At 40.7% G+C, this 24,105-nt stretch overlaps 6 protein-coding genes across 9 annotated transcripts; 2 read left to right on the forward strand and 4 right to left on the reverse strand.

Annotated features, from left to right (window-relative positions):
- Positions 1 to 778: 778 nt before the first annotated feature.
- On the reverse strand, positions 779 to 9,033 carry Spec2 (CDC42 small effector protein Spec2). 2 transcript variants are annotated; one of them, XM_065865810.2, is made up of 3 exons: positions 8,858 to 9,033; positions 2,785 to 3,157; positions 779 to 1,810 (listed from the first exon to the last, which is right to left on the reverse strand). In XM_065865810.2, the coding sequence occupies exons 2-3, from the start codon at positions 3,031 to 3,033 to the stop codon at positions 1,802 to 1,804; spliced, it is 258 nt and encodes an 85-aa protein (XP_065721882.1). In that variant the 5' UTR covers positions 3,034 to 3,157; positions 8,858 to 9,033; the 3' UTR covers positions 779 to 1,801. The 2 variants fall into 2 exon arrangements, with proteins under 2 accessions (XP_065721882.1, XP_016938415.1); XM_017082926.4 differs by having other exon boundaries at positions 2,785 to 3,154; positions 8,858 to 9,000.
- Dph4 (Diphthamide biosynthesis 4) lies at positions 6,963 to 8,999 on the reverse strand. Of its 2 annotated transcripts, none has more exons than XM_017082925.4 (2): positions 8,858 to 8,999; positions 6,963 to 7,562 (listed from the first exon to the last, which is right to left on the reverse strand). In XM_017082925.4, the coding sequence occupies exon 2, from the start codon at positions 7,560 to 7,562 to the stop codon at positions 7,023 to 7,025; it is 540 nt and encodes a 179-aa protein (XP_016938414.3). In that variant the 5' UTR covers positions 8,858 to 8,999; the 3' UTR covers positions 6,963 to 7,022. The 2 variants fall into 2 exon arrangements, with proteins under 2 accessions (XP_016938414.3, XP_016938412.3); XM_017082923.4 differs by lacking the exon at positions 8,858 to 8,999 and adding an exon at positions 7,621 to 8,230.
- A 963-nt stretch (positions 9,034 to 9,996) lies between the features above and the next one.
- On the reverse strand, positions 9,997 to 11,924 carry LOC108006739 (angiopoietin-related protein 7). The gene is made up of 3 exons (XM_017070282.4): positions 11,707 to 11,924; positions 10,518 to 11,650; positions 9,997 to 10,274 (listed from the first exon to the last, which is right to left on the reverse strand). Exons 1-3 carry the CDS (start codon positions 11,788 to 11,790, stop codon positions 10,142 to 10,144), a joined length of 1,350 nt encoding a protein of 449 aa, XP_016925771.3. The 5' UTR covers positions 11,791 to 11,924; the 3' UTR covers positions 9,997 to 10,141.
- Positions 11,925 to 12,305: 381 nt separating this feature from the next.
- On the forward strand, positions 12,306 to 13,760 carry RpL13A (ribosomal protein L13A). Of its 2 annotated transcripts, none has more exons than XM_017070278.4 (3): positions 12,306 to 12,334; positions 12,705 to 12,945; positions 13,318 to 13,760. In XM_017070278.4, exons 1-3 carry the CDS (start codon positions 12,314 to 12,316, stop codon positions 13,671 to 13,673), a joined length of 618 nt encoding a protein of 205 aa, XP_016925767.1. In that variant the 5' UTR covers positions 12,306 to 12,313; the 3' UTR covers positions 13,674 to 13,760. The 2 variants fall into 2 exon arrangements, with proteins under 2 accessions (XP_016925767.1, XP_065721880.2); XM_065865808.2 differs by having other exon boundaries at positions 13,142 to 13,407.
- Positions 13,761 to 14,771: 1,011 nt separating this feature from the next.
- LOC108006723 (trichohyalin) lies at positions 14,772 to 20,256 on the forward strand. Its single transcript, XM_036819113.3, has one exon. The coding sequence runs from the start codon at positions 15,636 to 15,638 to the stop codon at positions 19,992 to 19,994; it is 4,359 nt and encodes a 1,452-aa protein (XP_036675008.3). The 5' UTR covers positions 14,772 to 15,635; the 3' UTR covers positions 19,995 to 20,256.
- A 2,070-nt stretch (positions 20,257 to 22,326) lies between these two features.
- LOC108006740 (Golgi-associated plant pathogenesis-related protein 1) lies at positions 22,327 to 23,351 on the reverse strand. The gene is made up of 4 exons (XM_017070284.4): positions 23,205 to 23,351; positions 23,019 to 23,147; positions 22,645 to 22,955; positions 22,327 to 22,590 (listed from the first exon to the last, which is right to left on the reverse strand). The coding sequence occupies exons 1-4, from the start codon at positions 23,244 to 23,246 to the stop codon at positions 22,464 to 22,466; spliced, it is 609 nt and encodes a 202-aa protein (XP_016925773.3). The 5' UTR covers positions 23,247 to 23,351; the 3' UTR covers positions 22,327 to 22,463.
- Between the last annotated feature and the right edge of the window lie 754 nt (positions 23,352 to 24,105).

Genomic DNA, 24,105 nt, shown 5'->3' on the forward strand with positions numbered 1-24,105 from the left:
TTATACCTCGGTTGACTTTAACATCTCAGGAGTGTTAAGACTTCTTGTGCATCGCTTAGCTGCAAGTCTTAAAAATTAATTAAATATTTATATATGCCCTAATAATTGTCAATCGATAGGTTACATGGAATTTGCGCATTTTTTCTCCGATTTTAATTTACAAATTTTCGGCACATTGTATATGCAATCATTGGGGAACAAAGTTAATTGGGCTCATGTCTGCAAATTAATTAAATTCATCTTTATAAAGTAAAAAACTTTTTGTACGCGTTTAAGGAACTGTTTTAAAAGTGGTAGGAAAGAATGAAACACCATTTTGTCTCCATAAAATTGTATACACAATGGATATGATAAAAAAAGTTGACAATTTTTTTTTAATTCGGCGAATTTAACGCTTATTAAACTTATGCTGTCTTTTTTTTTTGCCTCTTTTCCCCGTTTCCCTTCGCCCCATTTTAACGTAATTGTCTGTTAACAAATAAGTACGAATCATTTTTATATTCTAGTAAGGACAAACATTTTATTTTAACGAAACGACCTTGAAGTTGGTGGCAAGTCCGTTAGGAATTTTTCACTTACTCGCCAAAAGACCTTAAATCCGAGTATGCATTATTTATTGGCCCGAAATCATCGCCCCAGATGGCCCCATTGTGTTTGGTCGATTAGAGCCAGTGGCAAAAAGCACTTAGGCTGTGCAATTAGCTGTCAGTTGAACCGTGATGCCGGGAGATAATTTCCAAAGTGCCCACTGATGTTTGCCATAAAAACACACGATATATTTACGGGTTGCTGCTTTTAAATATATATTTCCATAAATTATTGCTTAAATATTTGTTTATACAATTAGACTATATGCTTAAAACCCAACGCATGTTTAAACTCTTTTCTCTGTTATCTACAACGGCATCTGATTTTACAAATATATATTTCAGCTTTTGATGTGGGGTTCTACAAAGGTACTCGTCAATCTATGCTTGAATTGTCGCTTGCCTAAAACCATATATTCCAGTCTGCTGGGATCTAATCCTATTAAGAGGTTCACAAGTATTCGAATGGGAAAATATCAATAGTGTTCTTAAACGTATTACTTTGTGTGTTGAATATGATTGTGCGACAGTTTTCCGCCTACAGTTAATAACGTCGTGTAAATGCTAAATCAGCTTTTGTAAAAAAGGTTCGCTAGTTGCACCATTTCAGCCAAATATCATAGGTCAGACTATTTTTTGTTGGTTGTGCAACTGATTATAAGGCAGTTTTCGTAGGAGTACGTAAATGAAATGTGCTTTGGAAATGTAAATTATTATGGATAGGAACTGAACTAGTGTTCCCTCTTGATATTTTTGGCATTAAGTACATCCAAAAAATGTTACGTAATGTTCCAACTGACTCTGTATACATATATCGTTATGGGCTTAACTAATGGTTTTAGGTGATTTTAGTCGCTTGGCACTCTTTTTGCGATTTTTCATTTAGCTAATACTCACAAAAAGCAAATCAGCCCAAAATCTCTGTACGTGGACAGCTGGGGCCCGCGGACGTAAGCCGGAATGGAACCCATTGTCGCGTACCGTCGTCTGGTTTTTATCTGGAACCTAATTCAAATGTGCCCTGCTCCACACCTCCTCGTGGCTTCCAGCTTTGTGCACCATTCAGCCCTCCCTCTCATTTCTGCCATCTTCGCCTGATAACACGCCACAACAAAGAATTGTAAAAAGTATTTATGCTGCTCCTCTCCTTTTCTGTAAAAAATTGCACGAAATGCATTTATAGCGGGGATACGCGAGGTGACTGGGGGCTTCCATCAGCAGGCCTGCGAATAGAGAGCGAAACCAAAAGAAACATGAGTCGAGGATTGCTTGTCAACCATTTAAGCGATGTACTAGACCGTGGCCAGCACACTGCTCAGCAGCTCCGTTGTCTCAATTAACTATAGTTATATATGTGGCTATCGGCGACAGGGGCGGGGCGGCGGTGATTGGGAAGGGGCCTTATCAGCCATCGGGGTCCCAGAAAACGAGCGCTCGGCATGCACATATGTATCTGTCGTGGTGGGGGCGGCGAAATGGGGGTAGATTAATTGAATTTAGCCAAAGTGGGGTGTGTTATTCGCCGTTCGATGGGAAGTTCGAGCACTGGGATTTGGGTTAAGCCCCTAATAAATGGATCTCTGATTTTCAAGGAGAACAAAACAAGTATTCTCTTGGAAATTTATAGTCTACTCTTTAATTTTGCGAAAGAACTTCTATACATTTGATTTCCGTTCATCGTTTATAAAACTGGTGTTCAGCCTAGTTTCCTTTGTCCGCTTCACTTGAAGCCGTGAAATAAAAATAAATCGATTCTTGTGGTTCCCACTTTTAGATGAGCCTGTGCACTTAAGCTGATATCCCTAAGACTGGTCATCTGTTTTGAATAAAACTGAATTGCACATGCACATTTTTAGCCTCCACCCTGAACCTTGCGTCTCAAGATCTCAATATCTATGTAGGTGCTAAACGTCCAAAAGGTTCTTGGATTGCGACAACCGAGTCACGACGTGATTCGCACATTAAGAAAACCGCAAGGCGCGGGCCAAACAAAACAAATGACTCAACAAGCCAAAAGCCCCAAGAGCGCTTACAGTATGACTTCTGTAAGGCGAACCTCAAAGAGAACTTGTTAGTCAGAGGGAATCGATGGGGTTAAGTAAAATGATCTACTGTAGGCAGTCAAATGGTACTAGTGAAGGTTCGACTTAGAGAAGCATCCTGTGTGGGTCACCAAACGGCGGCCCAGTCAACTCACATGCAGCGAGTGTATCGAGTTGGTCTCGTAGCCGCCCTTGCTCTGCATCTGGGTTGAGATCGCGTTGAGGCGGTTGGCCGACAGCTCCACGTCCGCCGACCCGATGTGGCCCGTGTGGACGAAGTTGGTGGGATTGCCGATCATGGACCGGTCGATGCGCAGGCGTTGGTGTGGGCGGCGGGAGGGGGAGCGCTGCTGCTGGAAGCAGCAGGAGAACCACTGCAGCCAGATCTCGCCGGTGCTGGCCATCTTCCCCTTGGCTCGCTGGCTGGACGGCGTTTCAGTCTTTTGGTAGTGCTGGCGATCAATCGTGAGGCTGCTGCTCCCAGCCAGGTTGACGACTCTGTTGGGCGTGGGCTACGCACCTCGGCTACTGGAATGGTCGAATGGGATGGGGTTTTGATTAGATGAATGTTTGTATGTTAATAAATAAAAGTATGTTTAACTTAGAGAAGATTTTAAGCTCCGAGTTGCCACAAGTTCGCTTGGTTTAAAGCACACTCTTTGCTAGCTATTAAACTTTCATATTTTCCAAGAAAGAAGTCACAGTTGAATGTGTATAACAAGGTCCAAAGAAACTACCGCCCTTCTCGTCTTAATGTCCATCTAAAAGTAGGTTATACATTCTACTTTAAGTTAACCTTGAGGACTCGCCTTTTTTGATAAATTTAACCCAGGTAATTGCTCAACGAAATTTATTCAGTCACAACCAATAACAGTTACGGAACCTAAAACATTTACATTGCTCCAGAAAGCCAGTGACGTACAGAGATGTGCGATTTATTCCACTGGTAAATAGTTGTGTGGGAGGTGTATCCGTATCTGCATGATGTTTGTCTGCTCTACTTGCTGCCCCACTTGCCACCTTGCTTTTCACTTGGCTACACACTCGCTAAGACAGATACAGATGCAGATGCGGACACCTTGGGCAAGCATCTATCCAAAGATTCGAGAAACAGAAACAGAACAACAGAATTATATGGCCCAAGGCGTTGCCTGGGAAGACGCAAAGTTGCGAAAGAATATAGCAAAAAAGAAACGAAAATCAACAATTAATTGGCACTTTTGTGTAATTAAGATTGAGAGAAAGACACAAAAGAAACAGATGAAATATCCAGAAAGAAGTCGGGTTGTCACTCACGATCTTCGAGGTTTGCAGGCACAACTAGTTCTGGAGAACATCTTGTTTGTTTCTTTTGTCTGGATACGTTTCCCCCGAAAAGTAATCCCCACCTCAACTGAATAAATACCGTAAGTCAGCGAAACATCGGTATTGATCAGCTGTTTTAGAGGACCTATTGCGAAAACAGATTTAAGCGCGACTTGTGTTAACTTATCATAAAATGGTGTTGGCCATGGCTTCCTTCCTAAATTTTCCTTTTTTGTAATAGGTTCAAATATAGTATTCTTCAAAGATACTTCAAAGTGACATTTAATCGTGAAAACTTGGCACACTGGGTTTTAATAACTTACATTAAGTTATGGAAAATTTCAAAATCGCTTTCATTACGTTTTCCTGTTGTCAGGGTCATCATGTTATAAATCTCCGTCACAATTTGTTTTGAAAAAAAAAACTATCTATATTTCGGTACGGTACGACAAATAACTATTTGATCCCTTTCCTAACGGAATTCCAGTTTAAACTGTCTCCGATCTTATTAGATCACTGAGATGGTTATGTGGGTATGACAAGCGTTTTCCGCGCAATTTCCGCCGTTGGCCCGGCTTCCTCCAAACTTCTTGGGCTTTCTACGCGTGTTGCGCAGTCTCTCGGCTTCTTCTGGCCATTGGGCAATTAAAGCTGCTCAAGCGTCTTTAATGCGCAGTGAAAACAAAATGAAAGTGCCAGGCGGCAGGGCAGCGATGTGGAGTTGGAACGTGGAACATGGAGCTGGCGACGGTTGACGACTTGGACCCGGGGCTGAGCTGGAGCTGGAGGCCGGCTTATTGAAGCCAACATATCTGCACTTTCCGAGAGCGAACGTTAACGTTATTATCTCAAATCGCGCTACGACGCGTGTCACACAAGAGAAATAATACACTGGGAAAATTCAGTTCCACGTGAAAATAAGTTAAATTTAGACGAATTTTATACTTATCAATGAAAGGTAACATAACGCATAGTTCGCCTCTTAATAACACAACATTGTATTGCCTATTTAAAACCATTCAGCTCGGTAAATGTTATTTTAAATTCAGAATATCTTAACAGAAAATGCCGGTAATCTATCATCATATCCTACTCATTTTCTCTCTGTGTAGCAACAGCTTTGGCAACAACAACAACAACAGCCAAGCCGGGGCAATTGGCGGAATGAGGGAATGACTGGAATGAATGAGCAACTGACGAGCGGCAAATGCGCTAAAGCGTTTCAATTTTCTGTGTCAAAAGGTTATTAAAGTGTGAGATGCCCAATAGATATGAATAGACCTACGACCAGAGAAATGCCTACACTCAGACAAGAACTAATCAGTTTTTTAATAAACTATCCTAACTTTTATAGCTTAGAAGAACAAGAGGAGGAAAGTTAAGCTCACAATTTTATATATTTCTACTACATGTTACCCTCTTTTTGATGGAAAAAATAAATAACTTAAATATTTGTTTAATAAACCAATATAAAAAAAAAGGTTTCCCTTGACCATCTCAAATAAAATTAAAACTTAATTGAAATATTTAAAAAATTACCAAATTTTTCTAAGAAAACCCTGAATTTTTTCAGTGCTTAGATCATATAAATGTAGCAGCATGTATGCGAAAGGTACGCACGTTTTCCACTGACTTTTGTTTTCTCATTTATCTCAAACTGGGGCTGGAAATCAAGTGTTTATTAAGCTTGTCTGCCGGTTTATGTAAATAACATTTGTGCACAAACAAGCATATAGCATTTATATGTATAAACAATGTGCATGTTTAGAAAACGAAAGCTAGACAACCGTTAATTATCCATCGAGTGACGTACTTATCCGGCGGGAAAGATTTTCGAGGGGGGACTGATAAAAATAAAATACAAGAAACCCCTGACAGACTGGGTGTGCGTAATTTGCCGTGTCTACTGCAAATTACTTTGCAATAATCATAAACAAATGGAATCCCAATGGTACTCGACTTTTTCGTCTGCTCTCGAAGTCGTTTATAAACATTTTTCGCTTTCTGTGCCTTTGCAGTTGCTGACATCATCGTCGACGGTGCCGCGATCGGGCGGGGTTATTGAATTTTAACAAAAAACCAAAAATGGGCGAGCTCGAGTAATTATAATTACATTTAAGGAGCTTAAAAAGCCGCTGTTTTTTCAGATGGGCGAGATTTCAACTTCGAACCTTAATGTCGGTAGAATTACTTTTCTGTTAAAAGGAATATAATTTAACATTATCAACTGAATAGTAGTACATATTGCTGTCGGTTAATTTAATGCATTTTTTTTACTGCAATGTGTAAGTATCTTATTGAATTTCATTTATTACTTGTACTTCTTGACTACTTTTTGAATCACCCAAATGCTATTAGTGAAATAAAAAATCTAAGCAAATATAGTATTTAACATCATATGTAATATGCCTTGATTTCTAATCTTAAAGAGTACTTATAATATCTAAAAGTCACATATGTAAATGAAGCTAAGTATTATTGAAGAAGAATATTAATGAGAGTGAAAATATATCACATTTTGCTATAACCACTTGAGTAACACATTAATGTAGTAATATATTTTAATATGAAAGGAGAACCTCTTCGAAAATTAAGCAATTTCATCAATACTCTGTCATAATAGCGGATTAGCGAGCCCATTACAGCGTCCTAAGTCCATCCAAAACTTGACCCAAAAACTCCCCCAAGTAAATAGACAGCAAACTGCTCGTTATTTGGCAAACCTCCGTCAATTCACACGCGCCAACGACATAAAATCTTTGGTAATTTCTCCCCGCACAGCGGAAATGAAGCGTATGCAAAGTGAATGAGCAGCGGGAGTGGGGAGCCCAAATCGAAATGATGTACCATCATGTTACATCACTTTTGGGCACAACAAGCGACAAAGAAGGGGCTGGGCCCGGTTTAATGTCGGATGCACGACGTCGATGACAACATGCTTTGCATATGAAGAGAGCTCTCGCAGCCGGGGTTCAAGAAACCAATAAACGGGGTGTAAAAGTTAAATTTAAAAGAGCTCTCAATCGAATAGTTGGATTCGCAAGCATTGTGCTGGGCAGCAGTTCCATTACTTGCTGGGTTTCTTTATTTACAACTTGCGGCTGGCTTGTTTCACAATGATCACTAAAGAGCACTCGTTGCACTCCACAATCACTTCGGGTGACTCATCGTCTCCGTCTCCGGGTCCATCGAACAGATACTGACCGCCGCACCGGCAGTCGTACGCATAGCTCCACACTGTCGCAGGCCCTTTGTCTGCTTTAGATTCGGATTGGGACTCAGATTCTCGGGAGGGAGGTGCCGGTGCCCCGTCGTCTTCTTCGATTTCCACTTGTACCCGCTGCATTTCATCCAGCTCCACTGTGGCGTATATGTTGCTGTGGGCCCGGAATTTCGACTGCAGCAGTTCGGCATCGTAGTGTTTGCGCCTAATGGGATCTTTCAGTGTGTTCCACGCCGCGTTTATCGCGTTGAAGTCGCTGTTCTGGGCCTCCGATCCCGGATTTGGGTCATCGAGCTGTCGCATTTTGTCGGGATGACATTGTAATATCAATTGTTTGTAGCTGCATTTGATCTCTTCGAAGCTGGCCGTGGAGGGCACATTCAGAAGTTCATAAAAGTCGGGCATCTGGAAAAGGGAAATCCGTGAAGTGGTTGTAGGAAAAACATTATTTTCTTGTACTTACTTTTAGTCTAAAGAGATTTTATCTAGCACTTAAACTTTTAGTGCCCCTTGATACACTTTATTTAGAAAGCTGAATAGCAGCTATATTTTTTCTGTTTAACAGGTAAATATTTATTTTCATTATTCGACTGTTACTGGCATACATTTAATACCTTTATATGTCATTTAACACACTTTATTTAAAAATCATTTAATTAAGTCAGTCAGTTGTATGCTAAGTACATTTATTGGGTTACTTTCAACTAGTGAATGACGGCACTTGATTGGTACGTAGATAAATTGTTATACGTTATACGTTTTCGAGTTTGATTTTAGTTTTTCATGATTTAATTTTAATAATAAACAGTATTATAATTTTTTATATTTCCGAGGTGGACGTGTTCTAAATTATCATCTAATTCAGACCGTTTCAAATATATATCTTAATTATTATTTAGCACTGTTGTTACAATTCAAACCACATTAAGTTCAGCTTTCTTCACGCAAGCAACTTATACTTTGTTGATTGTACAAATATCAAACAAATACAGTGCGTCTTTTAAGTGCAATTATTGTTAATTATTGTTTTCAGCAAAAAATGTGCGATCCTTATGGGTGGCGTTAACCAACACTGAAGGTTCTAATGCCCAAAAACAGCTGTTTGTTGTTTACATGGAAGGCGACGCTCGGCGCAATGGACTTAATAACAGTTAATTTAATCAATATAAAAACGGCACTCCCATCTCACGCACACAGGCACACCCCCACAAAGCAGACAGCCTTTGTTGTTGGAAAAACGGCAAATGTCCCCAAGAAGGAGTGTTTGTGTATGCGTGAGTTTTGTGTTGCTAGGTGGTGATAAACATTTATTTCCTCACAAATCAGCGCTGCAAATGCGTTGCATGTTCGCCGATCATAATTCCCAGTCCGCAGACCCCCTTAAAAAAGAAAAGTCGGACATATTGTCAAAAGTCAAGCCCCAATTGCACTTGGAGAGCCGGAAAACAAGGTCAACAAACTGGTTCGGCGGCAGCAGCCAAAAAAATATATATATGTAAACTCGAACAGCGAATGTAGCATCGCACACGTTGACCCAATTTCGAAATTAGCGAAAAAGGAAAGGGGCGCACAACTTGCCCCAAGACAGGAACTTATAGCTAATTAATAGCAGACCCAGACATCGAACAGCGGCATCGCATCTAATTTAGAACGCACGCACATACGATTTTCATGGGTGCCGCATGCAACTCGAAACTTGCCTTATAAGGTGGTGACGGCTTTTCCTGCTCACAGGTCACGTGTGGAAAACTTTTGTTGCTCCGCCGATTTGTTTATTAATTGGATCGGGTTCTTTTTGGGGAGAAGAAAACTCACCACCCACTCACTTTTCAGAACGGTTTTCAGTCTCTTGGGTCTAGCACTTTTTTAAACTAGATAAGCACGCGCCTTGCACTCGCCCGCAACCAACAGGAGTCGTCATGTAAAGATGTATTTAATTGGCATTTAATTCGCGTTAATTCACGGAGTTCGCAGTGTTTACAGCGCGTTTATCGTTTGCAGCAGGTAGGTCGAAAGTTTTTGAAGTATTGATCAGTGTGACCGCACGTGAAACCGTTTAAAATACCACTCTGCCTTGAAATAAATACCACTATGCACAGTTTCAAGAAATACCATTTACATCCCAATAAATTCAAAAATGAATAAGGATGTTCCTTAGACTTTTGAATGGAAATACCTAGCTGCTACAAAATTAATGAGGGTTTAGTAACCTCCTTTTATTGCTTGTTTATTATTATATTATTTTCTGCTAGAAATTTTGTGTGCAATTTCAGTTCCTCAATAACTTCTGAGTTGGACTTAAAGCTAAATTAAGATTTTATAGATGGTCTATACTTTTGTCACAGTTTGACCCTGAAATTTATAACTGCAGATGTGTAATTTTTGTGTACCTATTTTTCTAAAATCATTTTTTGTATACTTGCAAACAAGTGAAGATATTAATATCATTACTTTTAAAAATGTAACTTCAATAAAAGAATAACATTCGTTTCGAAAAGTAATGCAAATTAATCAGAAGCAATAACGGAACTTATATAGTATTTTGTAGGTGATGGAAGAAGAGTTTATAAGGAACTATTACTCAAGAACAGCTAAATATTAAGGAAAAGTGGAAAAGATTCGTGGACATTTCAAGAGTTTGCTTTTGGTCTCCTTTGATTATACCCGTGACTTGTAGAGTAAAAGGGTATTGTATTCGTCACTGAGATCTCGAAAGCTATAATAGCACGAATGTTGGAATAAGACATGCAGATTAAGGAGATTATAGCAGAGTGCATATATGTAAAGCAGGAACAAGGTCAGTGACGTCACATCCAGTAGATTAAAAAATGTAAAGAAATATTTTGAAGTTGGTGAAGAGAATAACGAGTTTATCACAGATAAGGCACTTCTTGTTTTTAGATTTATTTGTTTGGAATATATTTAGTACATTAAACTTATTTATACATTTTTATCATATTGTCCACCTTCAACCGGCTTTTTATTTATGCTTTTGGCCTTATTAGCATTTTGCACGATTTAAGAGAGTACATTTTTCCCATATTCCAACGACCCCACCAAATTCCATTCCATTCACTCAACTCCATTTTACAGTCGTAGAAGTTTCCGTTCAAATTACTGCAAATGATCCAATTATTAAATATAATCGAGTTAGCAATTGTATTAATTAAGTCAAGTTAAAATCATCTAAAAGACATTGTGGCCTAAAATAAATAACAATAATCAAAACGATTGTTTACAACTTGTTCCTTCTAAAATATGTTTTTATAATGTAAGAATTTCTTGCTTAGAAATAATTTATCCAACTAAGAGATATTTTTTCGGTCAATTGTGAGAAACCGCATAAGAACGTATACTTACCAATCGGTTATATCCCACCATCCAACATAAACGTCGGTTTGAAAATCTTTGTTTATATGACTCTGCAAAGCATCGCCAGCATTTCCTGAGTATTTACCAAGGGACAGCAGTTTGTATCGCTCTGTAGAGTCTCCAACAATGAAGTGGTCATATCTGGCAAAAGCAACAACATTATCAAAGTCGACAAGTTGAATGTACAACTCATGCCGACGACTAGCAGTCAACTTATGCAATTTTTCACTTCCGATCCAGAATTCACCACCTAAATCCCCGCAGCCAATGAAAAAATTCTCTACCGTTTTTATGGGCACACTTCCGTCAAATCGGCGTTGGATGACCATCCAACCAGGACCGGCGGAAGGAATATCCTCAAAAACAGCTCCGAAGGGTACGGAGTCATGGAGTGTTATCAGTTTAACTGAAGGAATCGTAGTGCAGCTTAGAAATACGAAAGATTCGTTTGGATTCTGGCAACTGTTGGTGTCTAGGGTGAACTCAGAAAGTTTTGTATTCATTTCAATTATCTTGGCTTCTAGCCGGGTTATGTGCTCTTCCTTCTCTTTAAGATTGGTTTTCATGTCCAACTCGACAAGTGCTCCGTCATTCGGCAAACGCTCAAATTTAAAAATGTTGGATTTCAAAGCGTCAATTTCGTATTCTTGCCTTTCGATTTTTTCTTTTATCTCGCTCATATTGATTTCAAATTTCTGTTGAAACTCGGCAATATGATCGTCCTTCTCCTTGACTTTACATTCCAACTGAATAATTTTGGCATTCAATTCTTCAATATTTTTCGTGTATTTGTCTTTAGAACCGTACGATTCCTTATCTTTGTTCTGACTAAAATCAAGCTCATTTTTAAGCTCCACAATTTGACTCTGCATTTGCTTTATACTTAAGTCTTTGTTTTGATTCAGCAAATCGATCGACATATTCAAGGACTTGATTAATTGGTCCTTATTATTGGACTTTTCTTTTTCACTAGCTAATTGCATTTCGGCAATAGTCAACTTGGAAACCAGATCATTTATTTTGGTTTTGTTCCTCCTAATAGTCTTCCTCAGTCCTTGCACGATTATTTTTTGATCGCTTGCCCCACAACTCGTATCTTCAACATCCGAATCGCTGCTGAGCTGGAAAAAAATTTGATCTGCTCTGAATATTTAAGGGTGTCTATTTTGAAACCTACCGAATCCGAATTGTTTTCAGTGTTCGAGTCACCGAACGATCCATGAGGCTTATGCGAGAGATTGTTTAAGTTGTCAGGTTTCATGTTTACTCAAACTATTATTGACACAAATTATTAATCGATACAATATATGATAGAATACAAGAGTTTTTGCAGAGGATTTAATGTAAACAAAGCAAGCGGCGTTTCTTTATCTTGGAGTGTAACCAGCTTTTGATCGCGAAAGGATTTTTAAAGATCTTTGTCAGTGTGTAAGTAAAAGGGATTGGGAATAAGGTTATTCTACTGCACAATGCACATTAAGACAGGGCGCGGCTGAATACCTAATTAAGAAATGTGTTAGAAACAAATTAAATGTTCAACAGTTAAACAGTTTAAGATATACCCTATTTAATACAATCAGGGGTCCCAAGGAAAGCATTTGAATTTTGAAATCACAACAGAAGAAAAGGTGGCAGCGCCAGTTAGGAGTGTGTACTGGCTAAGTCCAGAAAGTGGCAACGCAGACACGCCGCTCAGAACTAGTTCCGGTTCCCAAAGCAACCCTGCGCAGCGATGCTCGAACTGTCAACGCCACTTCCGCCTTCTTTCCGTGCGGTTCTTAAACATGACTGGTTTAACGAACAGGGTAAGTGCCGAAAAAACGACTTTGAAGCGGGCCGAGCATCAAACAAACGTGTGAAATGTTTAGCGCACAATGGTGGCCATCAGCGCGAGTGGTGAAATGTGCGAAAACACGGGTGGAAGTGCTGTTTTGAGTGTTTCAAAAGGCGTCGCGCCTTACACGTGCCAAAAAACAGAGCATCTGTGAAAATTTGGAGTGGGATGCTGGTCGAGAGCTGACAAATCGTGGAACGTATTAGTTGCTCCAGGAAAACAACGTGCTGGTGGAAAATAAGGCACCACACACATTTGTTTATGCGCTTGCCGACGAACCTAACCTCACAAAATGGCCGTATTGTTTTCCTATTTTAATTTGATTTCCTTTACATTTTCAGACCGTTGTTATTGATGGTCGCGGCCATTTGCTTGGCCGCCTGGCCTCTGTGGTTGCCAAGTACCTGTTGCAGGGCGGCAAGGTCGCCGTCGTCCGCTGCGAGGAGCTGAACCTCTCCGGACACTTCTACAGGAACAAGATTAAGTTCCTGGCCTACCTGCGCAAGCGGTGCAACGTGAACCCGGCCCGTGGTCCCTTCCACTTCCGTGCCCCCTCCCGGATCTTCTACAAGGCTGTCCGAGGTATGTATTCCACCTGGGGAGAAGTTAAGTTGAGTGCAGCGCAGTTCCATGATGTTTTCAAACTTTATTACCTACATTATTTGAATGAGAAACCATGTAAACAAAACATAACTGAGAGATACTGCTGCCACTTCTACTTCTCTGACCACACAGTCCCTGAAAATCTCTTGCTAACTCCCTTTCTCCTCCCTTTTAGGTAAGCATAATAGACCGGCTGTCAGCTGCTCCTCTTGCCATGATGATTATCACATTCTTACCTACATTATTTGAACGAGAAACCGTGTAACCAACTCTCAACTGACGCTCCTAGTCATCAAAACCTTTTACCAAGCGTGTGTATCCTTGACTAACGGGCTGTCCTCTCCATTGCAGGCATGATCCCACACAAGACCAAGCGTGGCCAGGCCGCCCTCGCCCGTCTCCGTGTCTTCGACGGCATCCCATCGCCCTACGACAAGCGCCGCCGCGTCGTCGTGCCCATCGCCATGCGAGTGCTCACCCTGCGCTCCGACCGCAAGTACTGCCAGGTCGGCCGCCTGTCGCACGAGGTCGGCTGGCACTACCAGGACGTGGTCAAGAGCCTGGAGCGCAAGCGCAAGGCCAAGCTCCGCGTCACCCTCAAGCACAACCGCGAGCTGAAGAAGCTGACGGTCAAGGCGCGCGAGAATATCGCGAAGGCCGCCGAGCCCTTCAACAAAATCATCAAATCCTACGGCTACGAGGTTTAAGGACAACAACAAGGGCAAAATTACGTACGTTCAGATGCGTAGCAGTTTTTTAAAAGAGAATAAAACAACATCTAGTTTAAAAAACAATTTCGTCTTTGAGGGTCTATTTTTGTTTACAAATAAGAGCGTAAAAAGCATTTTGCGGGATTGAACAGTGATTCAACAGTTCAATGAAGTCATGAAAATGTGCTTACATACATTGTTTTAGTAAAATCGATTTTTTTTAGTTTTATCAAAACCTGATGAGTAATTAAAAACAGCTGAACTTAATAAAATCAGTCTGGCTTTTGCCTTTATTCAAAAGAAAAAAGTAAAGCGTGGAGGGTACAAATTAAGAAAAATAAGTTAATTGGGAGTTTAACTGAGATAATCACAAGGATAAATGAAGTTATTTGTACAAATATAAATTGTTTCTGGTAATTTTACGTTAGTTTCTGTCTTTCGAGTTAATTGCGTTTCAGAACACGGATACTGTTTGAATCTTGTCTGAAGATTATTTAAGAGATCCGCTATTAAGTCGTGATAGTTCTTTGGAGTCTGAATATTTTCAAATGGAACTAGGAATTCCCATGTCCGTCTGTCTGTCCGGATGAACGCTGAGATCTCGGAAACTATGGGAGCTAGGCTATTGAGATTTGGCGTGCAGATTCCTGAGCTTCTTACGCAGCGCAAGTTTGTTTCAGTAGAGTGCCACGCCCACTCTAACGCCCACAAACCGCCCAAAACTGTGGCTCCTACAGTTTTGATGCTAGAATAAAAATTTTAACTGAAATGTAATGTTCTCATCAATACCTATCGATTGACCCAAAAAAATGTTTGCCACGCCCACCCTAACGCCCATAAACCGCCCACAAACTTCAAAAAATCGTAAATATGAACGTGGATATCTCGGAAACTATCAAAGATAGAGAATTGGGATTTCAGATTTAGATTCCGTAGACTTATACGCGGCGCAAGTTTGTTACGCGAATATGCCACGCCCACTCTAACGCCCACAAACCGCGAAAACCTGTGACTCCCACAATTTTTATTCTAGATAAAAAATTTTAACTGAAATGTATTGGTCTCGTCAATACCTATCGATTGGTTCAAATTCGAAATTTGTCTGTCGTTGGAGCGCCACTGATACAGCCCTGAAATAAACAAAGTCTCAAAGTTGTAACCTGGCTAAAGATTACTGCTTTACCACCAGGGCTATAGTTAAAATGAAAATGCAACGCATTTCAAATCCAACTATAATATTTGCGTTGGGCATCCCTGCTTTAATTAGAAAATCTTTAAAAGAATGTTTTTATCAGCGAATTCTTTAAGAAAGTTTAATCGGTTTTTCCAAGACAGAAGGGCGGACAGTTTTTTTTCCCGGAACAAATAATTGCAATCTTAATGCTCTAACGTTGAGCTAAACCAATATTGTTTATGCAGCGTATACTTATAATACAGGGAAAGAAAGAAAATTAAATTTTTTATAGGTCGATAACGAGCAATAATAATCAGAACAGTAAAGGCTAGCGAATCTTTCTATAGTAAGAAGATAATTTAAAAAACCTCAAAGCACCACCAGTTTACAAAATAAAATCGTCAAAATGCTTCATGAAGACTACTGTGGATTTGCGGTAAAAATAAGCTTCCTGATTAAGAAAAGGGCATTTAACATTTTGGGCATTGTGTCAACTTTTTTTAAGTGTACAAATATTTTTTAGCTTATTTTAAGGCATATTTTAATTTTTATTTCGAGTTCTGATGAGCCAATTTTGGTCATTGAAGGCACGTTTAATCTTTTCTATAAAAGCCTATAGGCTCACGTTGTGTTTTTAAAATCAAAGCAAGCCTAAAAGCATTTAAGTGGCACAGATATGTATGTAAATCTGTTTGTCGTCAAAGTTTTTGTTTTCATTAAACGAATTGGTCAAGAAAATTAAATAACATAATATATAAAGTATTATTTCAAGAGCTTGAATTCCAATGGCCAGCGCCAACGTCGTCACCCGTTCCAAGAGACGCTCCTTGGAGGACCGCCTGGAGCGCAGTTACCGCCAGAAGGTGAAGATTATTCGCGGCCTGGCCGTCCGGCGGGCGAGCGCCAAGGATCTCGACCTGTGCGCCAAGTGGATGTACGTCTTCAGTCGCGCCACCAAAGAGGAGGGCAGGGCCAGGGATTACCTCTTGGAGCAGATGCTGCGGCAGCTGAGGGAATCGGGGCACCTGTCGCTGCCTTTCACCAACCTGGCTAACTGCAAACTGGAGCTGCGCCTGCTCCTGGACGAGGAGGGACGTCAGCGGCTTCGTCGCTTCAGCCCGCCGCAGGTGGTGGCCCCAAAACCCTCGAGCACCAGTCTGGCCAGAAGAAGGATCATGTCGGGTCCGTTCGAATGGCGAAGGAGGGTGCAGCACCTGGACCATCTGGAAAATCAGTACTGGCGCGAGGAGCAGGAGGTGTGGAACCTCGAGCTCCCACCCGAGGAGTGTCCCGGGCCAAAAACGCCGCCCACAGTGGCCAAACCAAGGAAACTGGCCAAGACCGTTGGCATTCAGGTTGATGTTCAAGTGCTCTCGCCGCGGGCTGAACGAGATCTCTGCGAGCGCGAGCGCAAGCAGCGGGAGATCCTCAGGCGGCGGGAACGGGATCGCGTGGAGCGGCAGCTCAGGGAGCAGGAGCGGGAGCGGCAAAGGACTCTGCTGGCCGAGCAGCAGAAGCTGGACCGCCAGCGCCTGGAGAAGGCGCGTCAGCAGCGCGACCGGCGGTTGCGGGAGCAGCAGCTGAAGGTCAAGGAGCGACGCGACTACGAGCGCTACCTGCTGCTCAAAAAGCGCGAGGAGCAACGCCTCCAGGATCAGCGATCGTGGGCTCAGCGGCGTCCTCGCACGCCTTCGTCAGAGGAAGAAGAGATGGCGCAGGAAGCCGGCCAGGACCTCCAACAGGAACCCATTGAGGAACCCATACCCGAAATCAGGCACAGGTCCGAATCGGCAATGACGTTGCCAGCCGATTCTGAAGCTACCAAAAGTTCCAGACGAGACCAGCAGCTGCACCTTCGGGCGGAAAACATAAAACGCAAGGTGTTGGCCTATGAGCAGCTGAAGGAATACCATCGGAAGAGGGCATGGGCCGAGCGGGAGCGACAGCTCAGGAAGCGGGAATTGAAGGAGCAAGGCATGGATATCAAAAACCCAGAGAGAAATAACCCAATAGGAAACACCGAAGAATCCCAGAATGTGGAGGGAAAAGATAAAGAAGGCCAAGAAAGCAGAGAGTTTGTACAAAAAGATTTCGTTAAGAAAGTACACAATTATGGGAGGGAAAACATCGAAAGAATGAGGGAACTGGATCACAAAAGACTCGAAGAACACCAGGAAAGAGAAAAAAAGAAAACAATTGATCGAAAGGAAAGAAAAAACTTTGAAAGAAAGAGGCAACCGGATAAAAAATGTCTTAAAGAAAGCATAGAGAGGGCAGAGTCCGATCAAAAGGAAGACTTCGAAGATAAGGAAATCAAAATCGACAAGAAACGGCAGAAGAGGGAAGAGTTTGGTCCAAGAGAACTGAAATTAGAAACCGATCAAAAGGAAAGAGAAGAAAGAAAGCGGGAACTGGAGCTTCGAGCTCTTAAAGAACGACAGGAATGGGAAGAGTTTGAACGAAAAGTTATGGAAAGACTGGAAAATGAACGAAAAAAACGGGAAGACTTTGAACAGAAGAGGCAACAGGAGCTCACAAGTCTTAAGGAACGCCAGGAAAGAGAAGAGTTTGAACGAAAAGAACTGGAAAAAAGACTTGAAAAAGATCGAAAGGAAAAGGAAGACTTGGAAAGAAAGCGAGAGCAGGATCTTAAAAGTCTTAGGGAACTGCGAGAGAGAGAAGAGTTTGAAAGAAAAGTTTTGGAAAAACTAGAAAACGAGCGAAAAGAAAGAGAAGACTTTGAAAGAAAGACATGCGAGGAGCGTGAGCGGGAAGAAAAAACAATTGAGGAGCTTAAAGCTACCCTAAATGAGGTACAGGAACGGGAAATAAAGCGTGCCGAGGAACGGGAGAGAATAGCTCGAGAAAAACGGGAACTCGAAAAACGAGATCAAGCCGAGTGCGAAAGGATGGCTAAAGAAGAAGAGCTCCTTAGGGAAAGAAGACTTTTGGAAAAGCTCAAGCGGAAAAAAAGCGAAAGGGAGGAGATGGAAAGAAAAGCCAGAGAAGAAGATCTCAAGAGGGAACAGATTCTTAGAAAGTGGCTTGAAATGCAGGAGGAAGAAGAAAAGAGGGAAGCAAAAGAACGGGAAGAACAGCAGAAAAGGATACTTAAAGAATGTGGGAGAAAAACCCAAGGGCGTTTATCTATGGAAGATAAAGCTACTGAGCAAAAAGAAGGATCGGATGCTGAGAGAAAGGTCACAGAGGAACGTGATCGATTGCAAAGAGACACACTCATAAAGGATCAGCAAGAGCAGGAAAGATCCAAGCTAGAGGAAGAGCGCTTGCGCAAAATCGAAGAGGAAAATGTGCTCATGGAAAAAGAGGAAGAAAGGCATCTTAGAGATAAGCTTAGTAGAGAGGAAAAAGACTGGGATCAAAGAATAGAGCAGCTAAGGCTGAGTAGGGAAAAAGGAATCCAGCTAGAAAGTGAAACGAGAGAGGTAGCTAGAAAACTAAAGAGTCACCTGGAAAGACGACTTGAACTTAACCAAGATGATGAGATCCGACAAAACATGTCGGAACAAATGAGGGTCACAAAATGTCGAACTCAAGTAATATCAGACAAAGATATAGACCCAAAGAACATTGTTAGTAAGGGAAAATCAAAAAGCCAGACCCAGAATATGTTTTTCGAGAATCCACCGGGAGACATTAAGAAACAGGGATCTATCAGCAAGGATGTTCTTATCCGATTAAATAAGCTGGAAGAGAAGAATAGCAGGTTAAACGATGAAATTCAGGTCCCCAAGGAGCTGCGCTTGGAAGCAGGGAAACTGTCTGAACAGAATCTTTTGACCAGACCTCCTCGGACAAAGTTTTCAATGAAGGTTCAGAGAAATGAAGGAAACAGCGTGAGCGCTGAACCAAAGCCAAAGGATGTAGGCGACGAAGTCTGGTCCCATCGGCAACGGAGAACCCAAAAACCAAGACCCAGTTCCAGTCATGAGTACTTTGAGCCAGGATCCTTGAAGTCTCGCAGCGAACGTTGGGCTCGGTTCATGGGCAGTGAAGAAAAATCCGACGCAGAAGATCTTCCAAGCCAGGGACGACATCCCGGCGGTTCCTCCAGCGCAGAAAACAATACGATTCCGGAACCTCGTTACTCTCTGGTGGGAAGGTACTGTCCACGAAAAAAAACCTATGCGGTGGAGCAGCAGAATGTTCCTCCGACCCCATATGGAAACCCCGAGCAGCAAGAAGCTTATGGTTCCTATGTTCGAGGCCGTGTGGCCGAGTGGCGGAAAATGCTTATACCAAGATCATATTCCGGTGACGAGGAAGAATTTGAGGAGCGACAAAGAGGTGGAGGAATAGCAGGGGACGTGGGCTTGAGTTACTGCACTCGGACTGGCAAGAAGCGATATCCCCAGATCAAGCAACCTGAGACTGGCAGAAATCAATTTGGTCTAAAGGAAAACCGCGTCCAGCAAATAAGGGTATTTAGACAGCTTCTAACACAAGCTCGGACATCCGATTACCAACCGGACATATTGGATGCCGAAAATCGCCTTTTAGAGAAGAAATTGGCAGAGGCCAAAGTCAATGCCACGAACCATTATGTCCAGGAATCAATTCTGTTAGTAGCAAGACGTCTAATCAGTATTTTCCAAAGAGATGAAGCTTACGCAAGTTCCGAAGATGAGACTGATTCTCAGGGAGATGAAGTGCTCGCCCAGATCTATCTACAGGAGATCCAGAGCAAGATAAAGCTTCCCAGGCCAATCTTCAAAACTTTAATGGAAGTTTTGCTTTTATATAACGAACCTATTATGCCCCATTTCGTAGAGAAAATTTGCATTTTGGATAACGAGCTAGAGGTGCATCTGAAAAAGATTTGCAATCGCGTCTTCGCTCGACAAGGTGCGAAGATCCTTCGACGTAATGCGGAACAGTTGGTGGATCAAATGCGGCACGTGCAAAGCTGCCAACTGGCCGAATTGTGCCGGGACTCCGAGGAGCAGACTCTGCGGCAGTGGAGGCGGCTGTCCAGGAACTCCCTGTCCGGGATCAGGAGCCTCTTCCAAGATTATTGCGACATGCGCGACGCTCTCCCACGGGTAACCCTTCAGACTATCGAGCGACTTTACGGTGAATGGAAGGATCAGAGGTTTTCTTGTCGATTAGAAAAGATGCATTGATATTCTCCGGTTTTATTTACACAATTTTTCATTTTACTCTTTTAACCTTTAATTGTTTACCAAGTTGGAGTTCTTGTTAAATTTAATGGTATCCTATTTCCCCGTTATTTTGAATAAATAATATAGGCACATGGCCAGAATCTTGAGACTAAATGAAGATTATTAATTACTTACTGGATTAAACAAGCAGATTCCATAAAATATTGCTTGTCCTTAGAACAAATTTGGTTGGAATACAAATAAAGTACCGATCGTCGTATTATTTAAGGATGACGATACGCACACCAAGAGTTTTTCGTTAATATCCCCTGTGTCAGCATACAAAATATCAGATAGATTAGATAAGTTACAAAAATATAGTTTGAAATCCTATAAAAATTAAGATAAAAAGACAAATGGAGCTGCTTGGGACCAGGAGGGCAAGGGAGCATACCCTGTACTTCTGGCTGGTCTAGCTCTTTCGGTTGGGGCTCTGGGATTTTCTCTTGAATAATTCGCCTTTCTTTCAAACAACTATAGTTCTGAAACCGCACTTTACGACTAATTTGGTCTCCCTAAACACTCTGGTTTCACTACAAAAATGTTCTATGCCAGAGGATACCAGTTACTCACCTAAGGGGAGTGTGAGGAAGATGGAGATATGAAGGCAGCAAAGCGATTGTTCACGATATTGCACACCTCGCAACAGTGTCACATAGCGTAGATTTCTTTATATGCTTATGACTTTTCAATGGATTGTCCGATTTGGAACATTTTTGGCATGAAGATAGATATTGATAATCAAATCAAAACATTCACACTTTCACAGAATCTTCAAAAACGTGGGCAATAGACGGGTTTTAGCGTAGGCGTATGGGCCAGAGTGGGCTTGGCCTCCTGCTGAAATAAAATTGCGCTGTCCCAGAAGATCTCGCCAAGATCTCGAAAATTTTAACTAATTTTTTACTAACCCTTATTTTCGATTTTTATTTAAAAAATTCTTCCACAACAGTAATCAATGACTTTCAGACACTTTTATTTATCCAAACTTGAAGTAAAACTCACTCAAAGTATATAAAAACCTATAGGTTCTGTAGAAAATAAAAGTCTTTTGAATATATGTATCTCAAAACAAGCACATATTAGAGATACCAAATGTTTTTGTATACATATTGATTATAAATTATTCTTGGAATAAGTTAACAAGATAGCAAATATCAGGAGGTTATGTTTCTTAACGGGGGAATACTATTGCTCTGAGAAAAAGGCAAAGACTTTTATTTACAGCTGTCCAGACTTTTGTTATACTCGTTACTCGTAGAGTAAAAGATTCGTCGGAAAGTATGTAAGAAGCAGAAGAGCGCGTTTCGGACCCCGTAAAGTATACACATATATTCTTGATCAGGATCACTAGCCGAGTCGATCTAACCATGTCTGTCTGTACGTATGAACACTGAGATCTCGGAAGCTATAAGAGCTAGGCTGTTGGCTGTCCACTCTAACGCCCACAAACCGCCCATAATTGTGGCTCCTACAGTTTTGATGCTAGATTAAAAATTTTAACTGAAATGTATTGCTCCCATCAATACCTATCGATTGACGCAAAAAGTTTGCCACGACCAGTTTAACGCCCAAAACTTAAAAAAATCGTAAGTATGAACGCGGATATCTCGGAAACTATAAAAATTACAAAATTGGTATTTCAGATTTAGATTCCGTAGCCTTGTACGCAGCGCAACTTTGGTACTCGAATATGCCACGCACACAGACCGCCCAAGTTTGTGGCGCCCACAATGTTCATGCTAGTTTAAAAATGTTAACTGAAATGTATTAGTCTCGCCAATTCCTATAGATTGACCCAAATAAAGTTTGCCACGCCCACCCATAACGCTTAAATCTGTCTACCGCCCACATAACCATATATGTATGTATATCTTGCATATCTTAATTTCCCTTTGGTCCCTTTAGCTGAGTAACGGGTATATAATAGTCGAGGTCCTCGACTATAACGTTCTTCCTTTTTTTATGGACTTTTATAGTAAAAGTTTTTATCGATTTTCATTTGAATAAAAGTACCTGTCAATCTTGTAGTTAAGACTTTTGTTTTCAAAAGTCGTTGATAACAGTTATGAAAGAAGTATGAGTCAAACCTTACTGTTATTTCAAGTTTTATAGTAAAAATAAAAGATAACAGTTATTTGGGACTTTAAAAATAAAAATTGTTAGTATTTATTTTATTTTTAAAAGTAGCAAAATAAAAGTTTATTGATAAACTGATTAGTACTTGGACATTTTTTGTTACGTTTCCAAGCGTAACCAAACTGTTATTTTCGGTTCCTGGTAAGCGCTTAAGTTTATTGTTTTTTCCAAAAGTTATAGTTTATTATATCGTACAGATAGTAATTTAAATGTCAATGAAATATAATTTTTTGAATTGGTGAACTAGAAATTTACAACTGGGCTAGGCACGAGGAATGCACAAAATTGTCCTTAATTCGTGAAGTGGAGGCACAAGGCAATCAAGAGGAGAATGGTGTTAGCTCGAACCATACTAGAGCTGTCCTCGTCGTCGTCTTTACCAGAACCATGACCATGACCACCATCACCTCCCCCATCCCTGCAAAGAAATAATATTAGGAAAAGAAGGTCTTAGGATGCGAGAAGTAACTACTTGATCGGCTTCGGAACATGTTCTTTGAACAGCCCATTAACATTCGTTGGTGGAGTATATCTTCCGACTACCCAGAAGTGCCCATTCTTATCTCTAGCCTGGCCGATACCTAGTTTTTTCGCACCCTTCCAAACTACAGCAGTAAAATGGCCAGTGTCCATGGAGAACCCCGGATTGTTAAAGTCGTAGGATTTGATTTCATCGTACCAATCTTGAACACATTTCAAGGCATTGTGTGACCGCATGCACAAGTTTTCACCATACTTCCCGCCTCCATCACTATGGACCATACTTTCGGTTTTAGCTAACTCCTACACAAGCGATTAATAGGGTATTGGCAGTTCGAAATCTGAATTAAAAAGGGCAGGACATACTTGTGCATATTCCTCGCATCCTTTTGAAAGAGCAGCGTCCAAAACGAGAGGGGGAGTCCCGTGCAACTTTCTCAGCCGATTGTGCTCGTTTAGATAGTCCTCCTTGAGGCCAGCTTCAACCGCGACCAACTGGAAGATAAGTAATAAGATCTGTTTCAAGTGATTTTAAGTAATTTTTTATTTTACCAAACAAAAAGCCAAAACTATTAATATGTTCACCAAAGCCATGTTTTATTTTTGTGATTACTTTTTAATACTTGACAGCTTTTTCCTAGGTTAAGATTCAGCAAAGTTCCTAAGTCTCAGGAGACTATGTTTTGATCCCATCCCTTAAGCTAACATCTTTTTGTACACGTACGCAAGATAGGATGCAACAAGAGCGATAGCTAGCTTCGGCAAGCCGAAGTTTTTATACCCTTGCAGGTCCTATACATATACAGAGCTTTCCAATTTTTACAAAATTATAAAATAATCTCATAAATATTAAGATGATGTTACTTTCAATTTACTAGCTTACTTATCGGCTTTCCGTAAACGAAAAAAGGATTATTGTATTGTATTGACATTCATTTGGGATCCTTCCTATGAAGACTTTATGATATAGTAGTCCGATTCTTACATTTATTTTTTTGAATTCAGAAATAAAAAAAAAACTATATAGTGAAGTATAAGAGAATATGATCAAAAATAACGAAGCTATAATTATAATTATTTTTTTATCATTCATCCATTAAATATCTGATCTGATTCCTATGATAAAGTTGTCCAAGTTTGTTTATTTAATTCAAAATTTTAAATCTAAAAAAAATTATATAAACTTAAAGAAATTGTTTATTCATTGTTTTCCGATAATTCATATAGGAGCTGCAAGATATAGTTTTCCGATTTGACTCGTTCCGCCTTATAAATATACTACCTGTAACAGAAAAGAGCCGTTTGGGAAAGTTAGCTTAAAACTAAGAAAAAAACAAAATTTTCAATTAGGAATTTTTTTAATTTGAAACACGATAATTTCTTTCAAACTTAAGCCATTTAGCATTATCAAACAAAAAATCCGTTAAGAAGATTTATTCATCCAAAACCTCAA

The sequence above is a fragment of the Drosophila suzukii genome, chromosome 3 (genome assembly GCF_043229965.1).
Source record: "Drosophila suzukii chromosome 3, CBGP_Dsuzu_IsoJpt1.0, whole genome shotgun sequence".
NCBI lineage: Eukaryota > Metazoa > Arthropoda > Insecta > Diptera > Drosophilidae > Drosophila > Drosophila suzukii.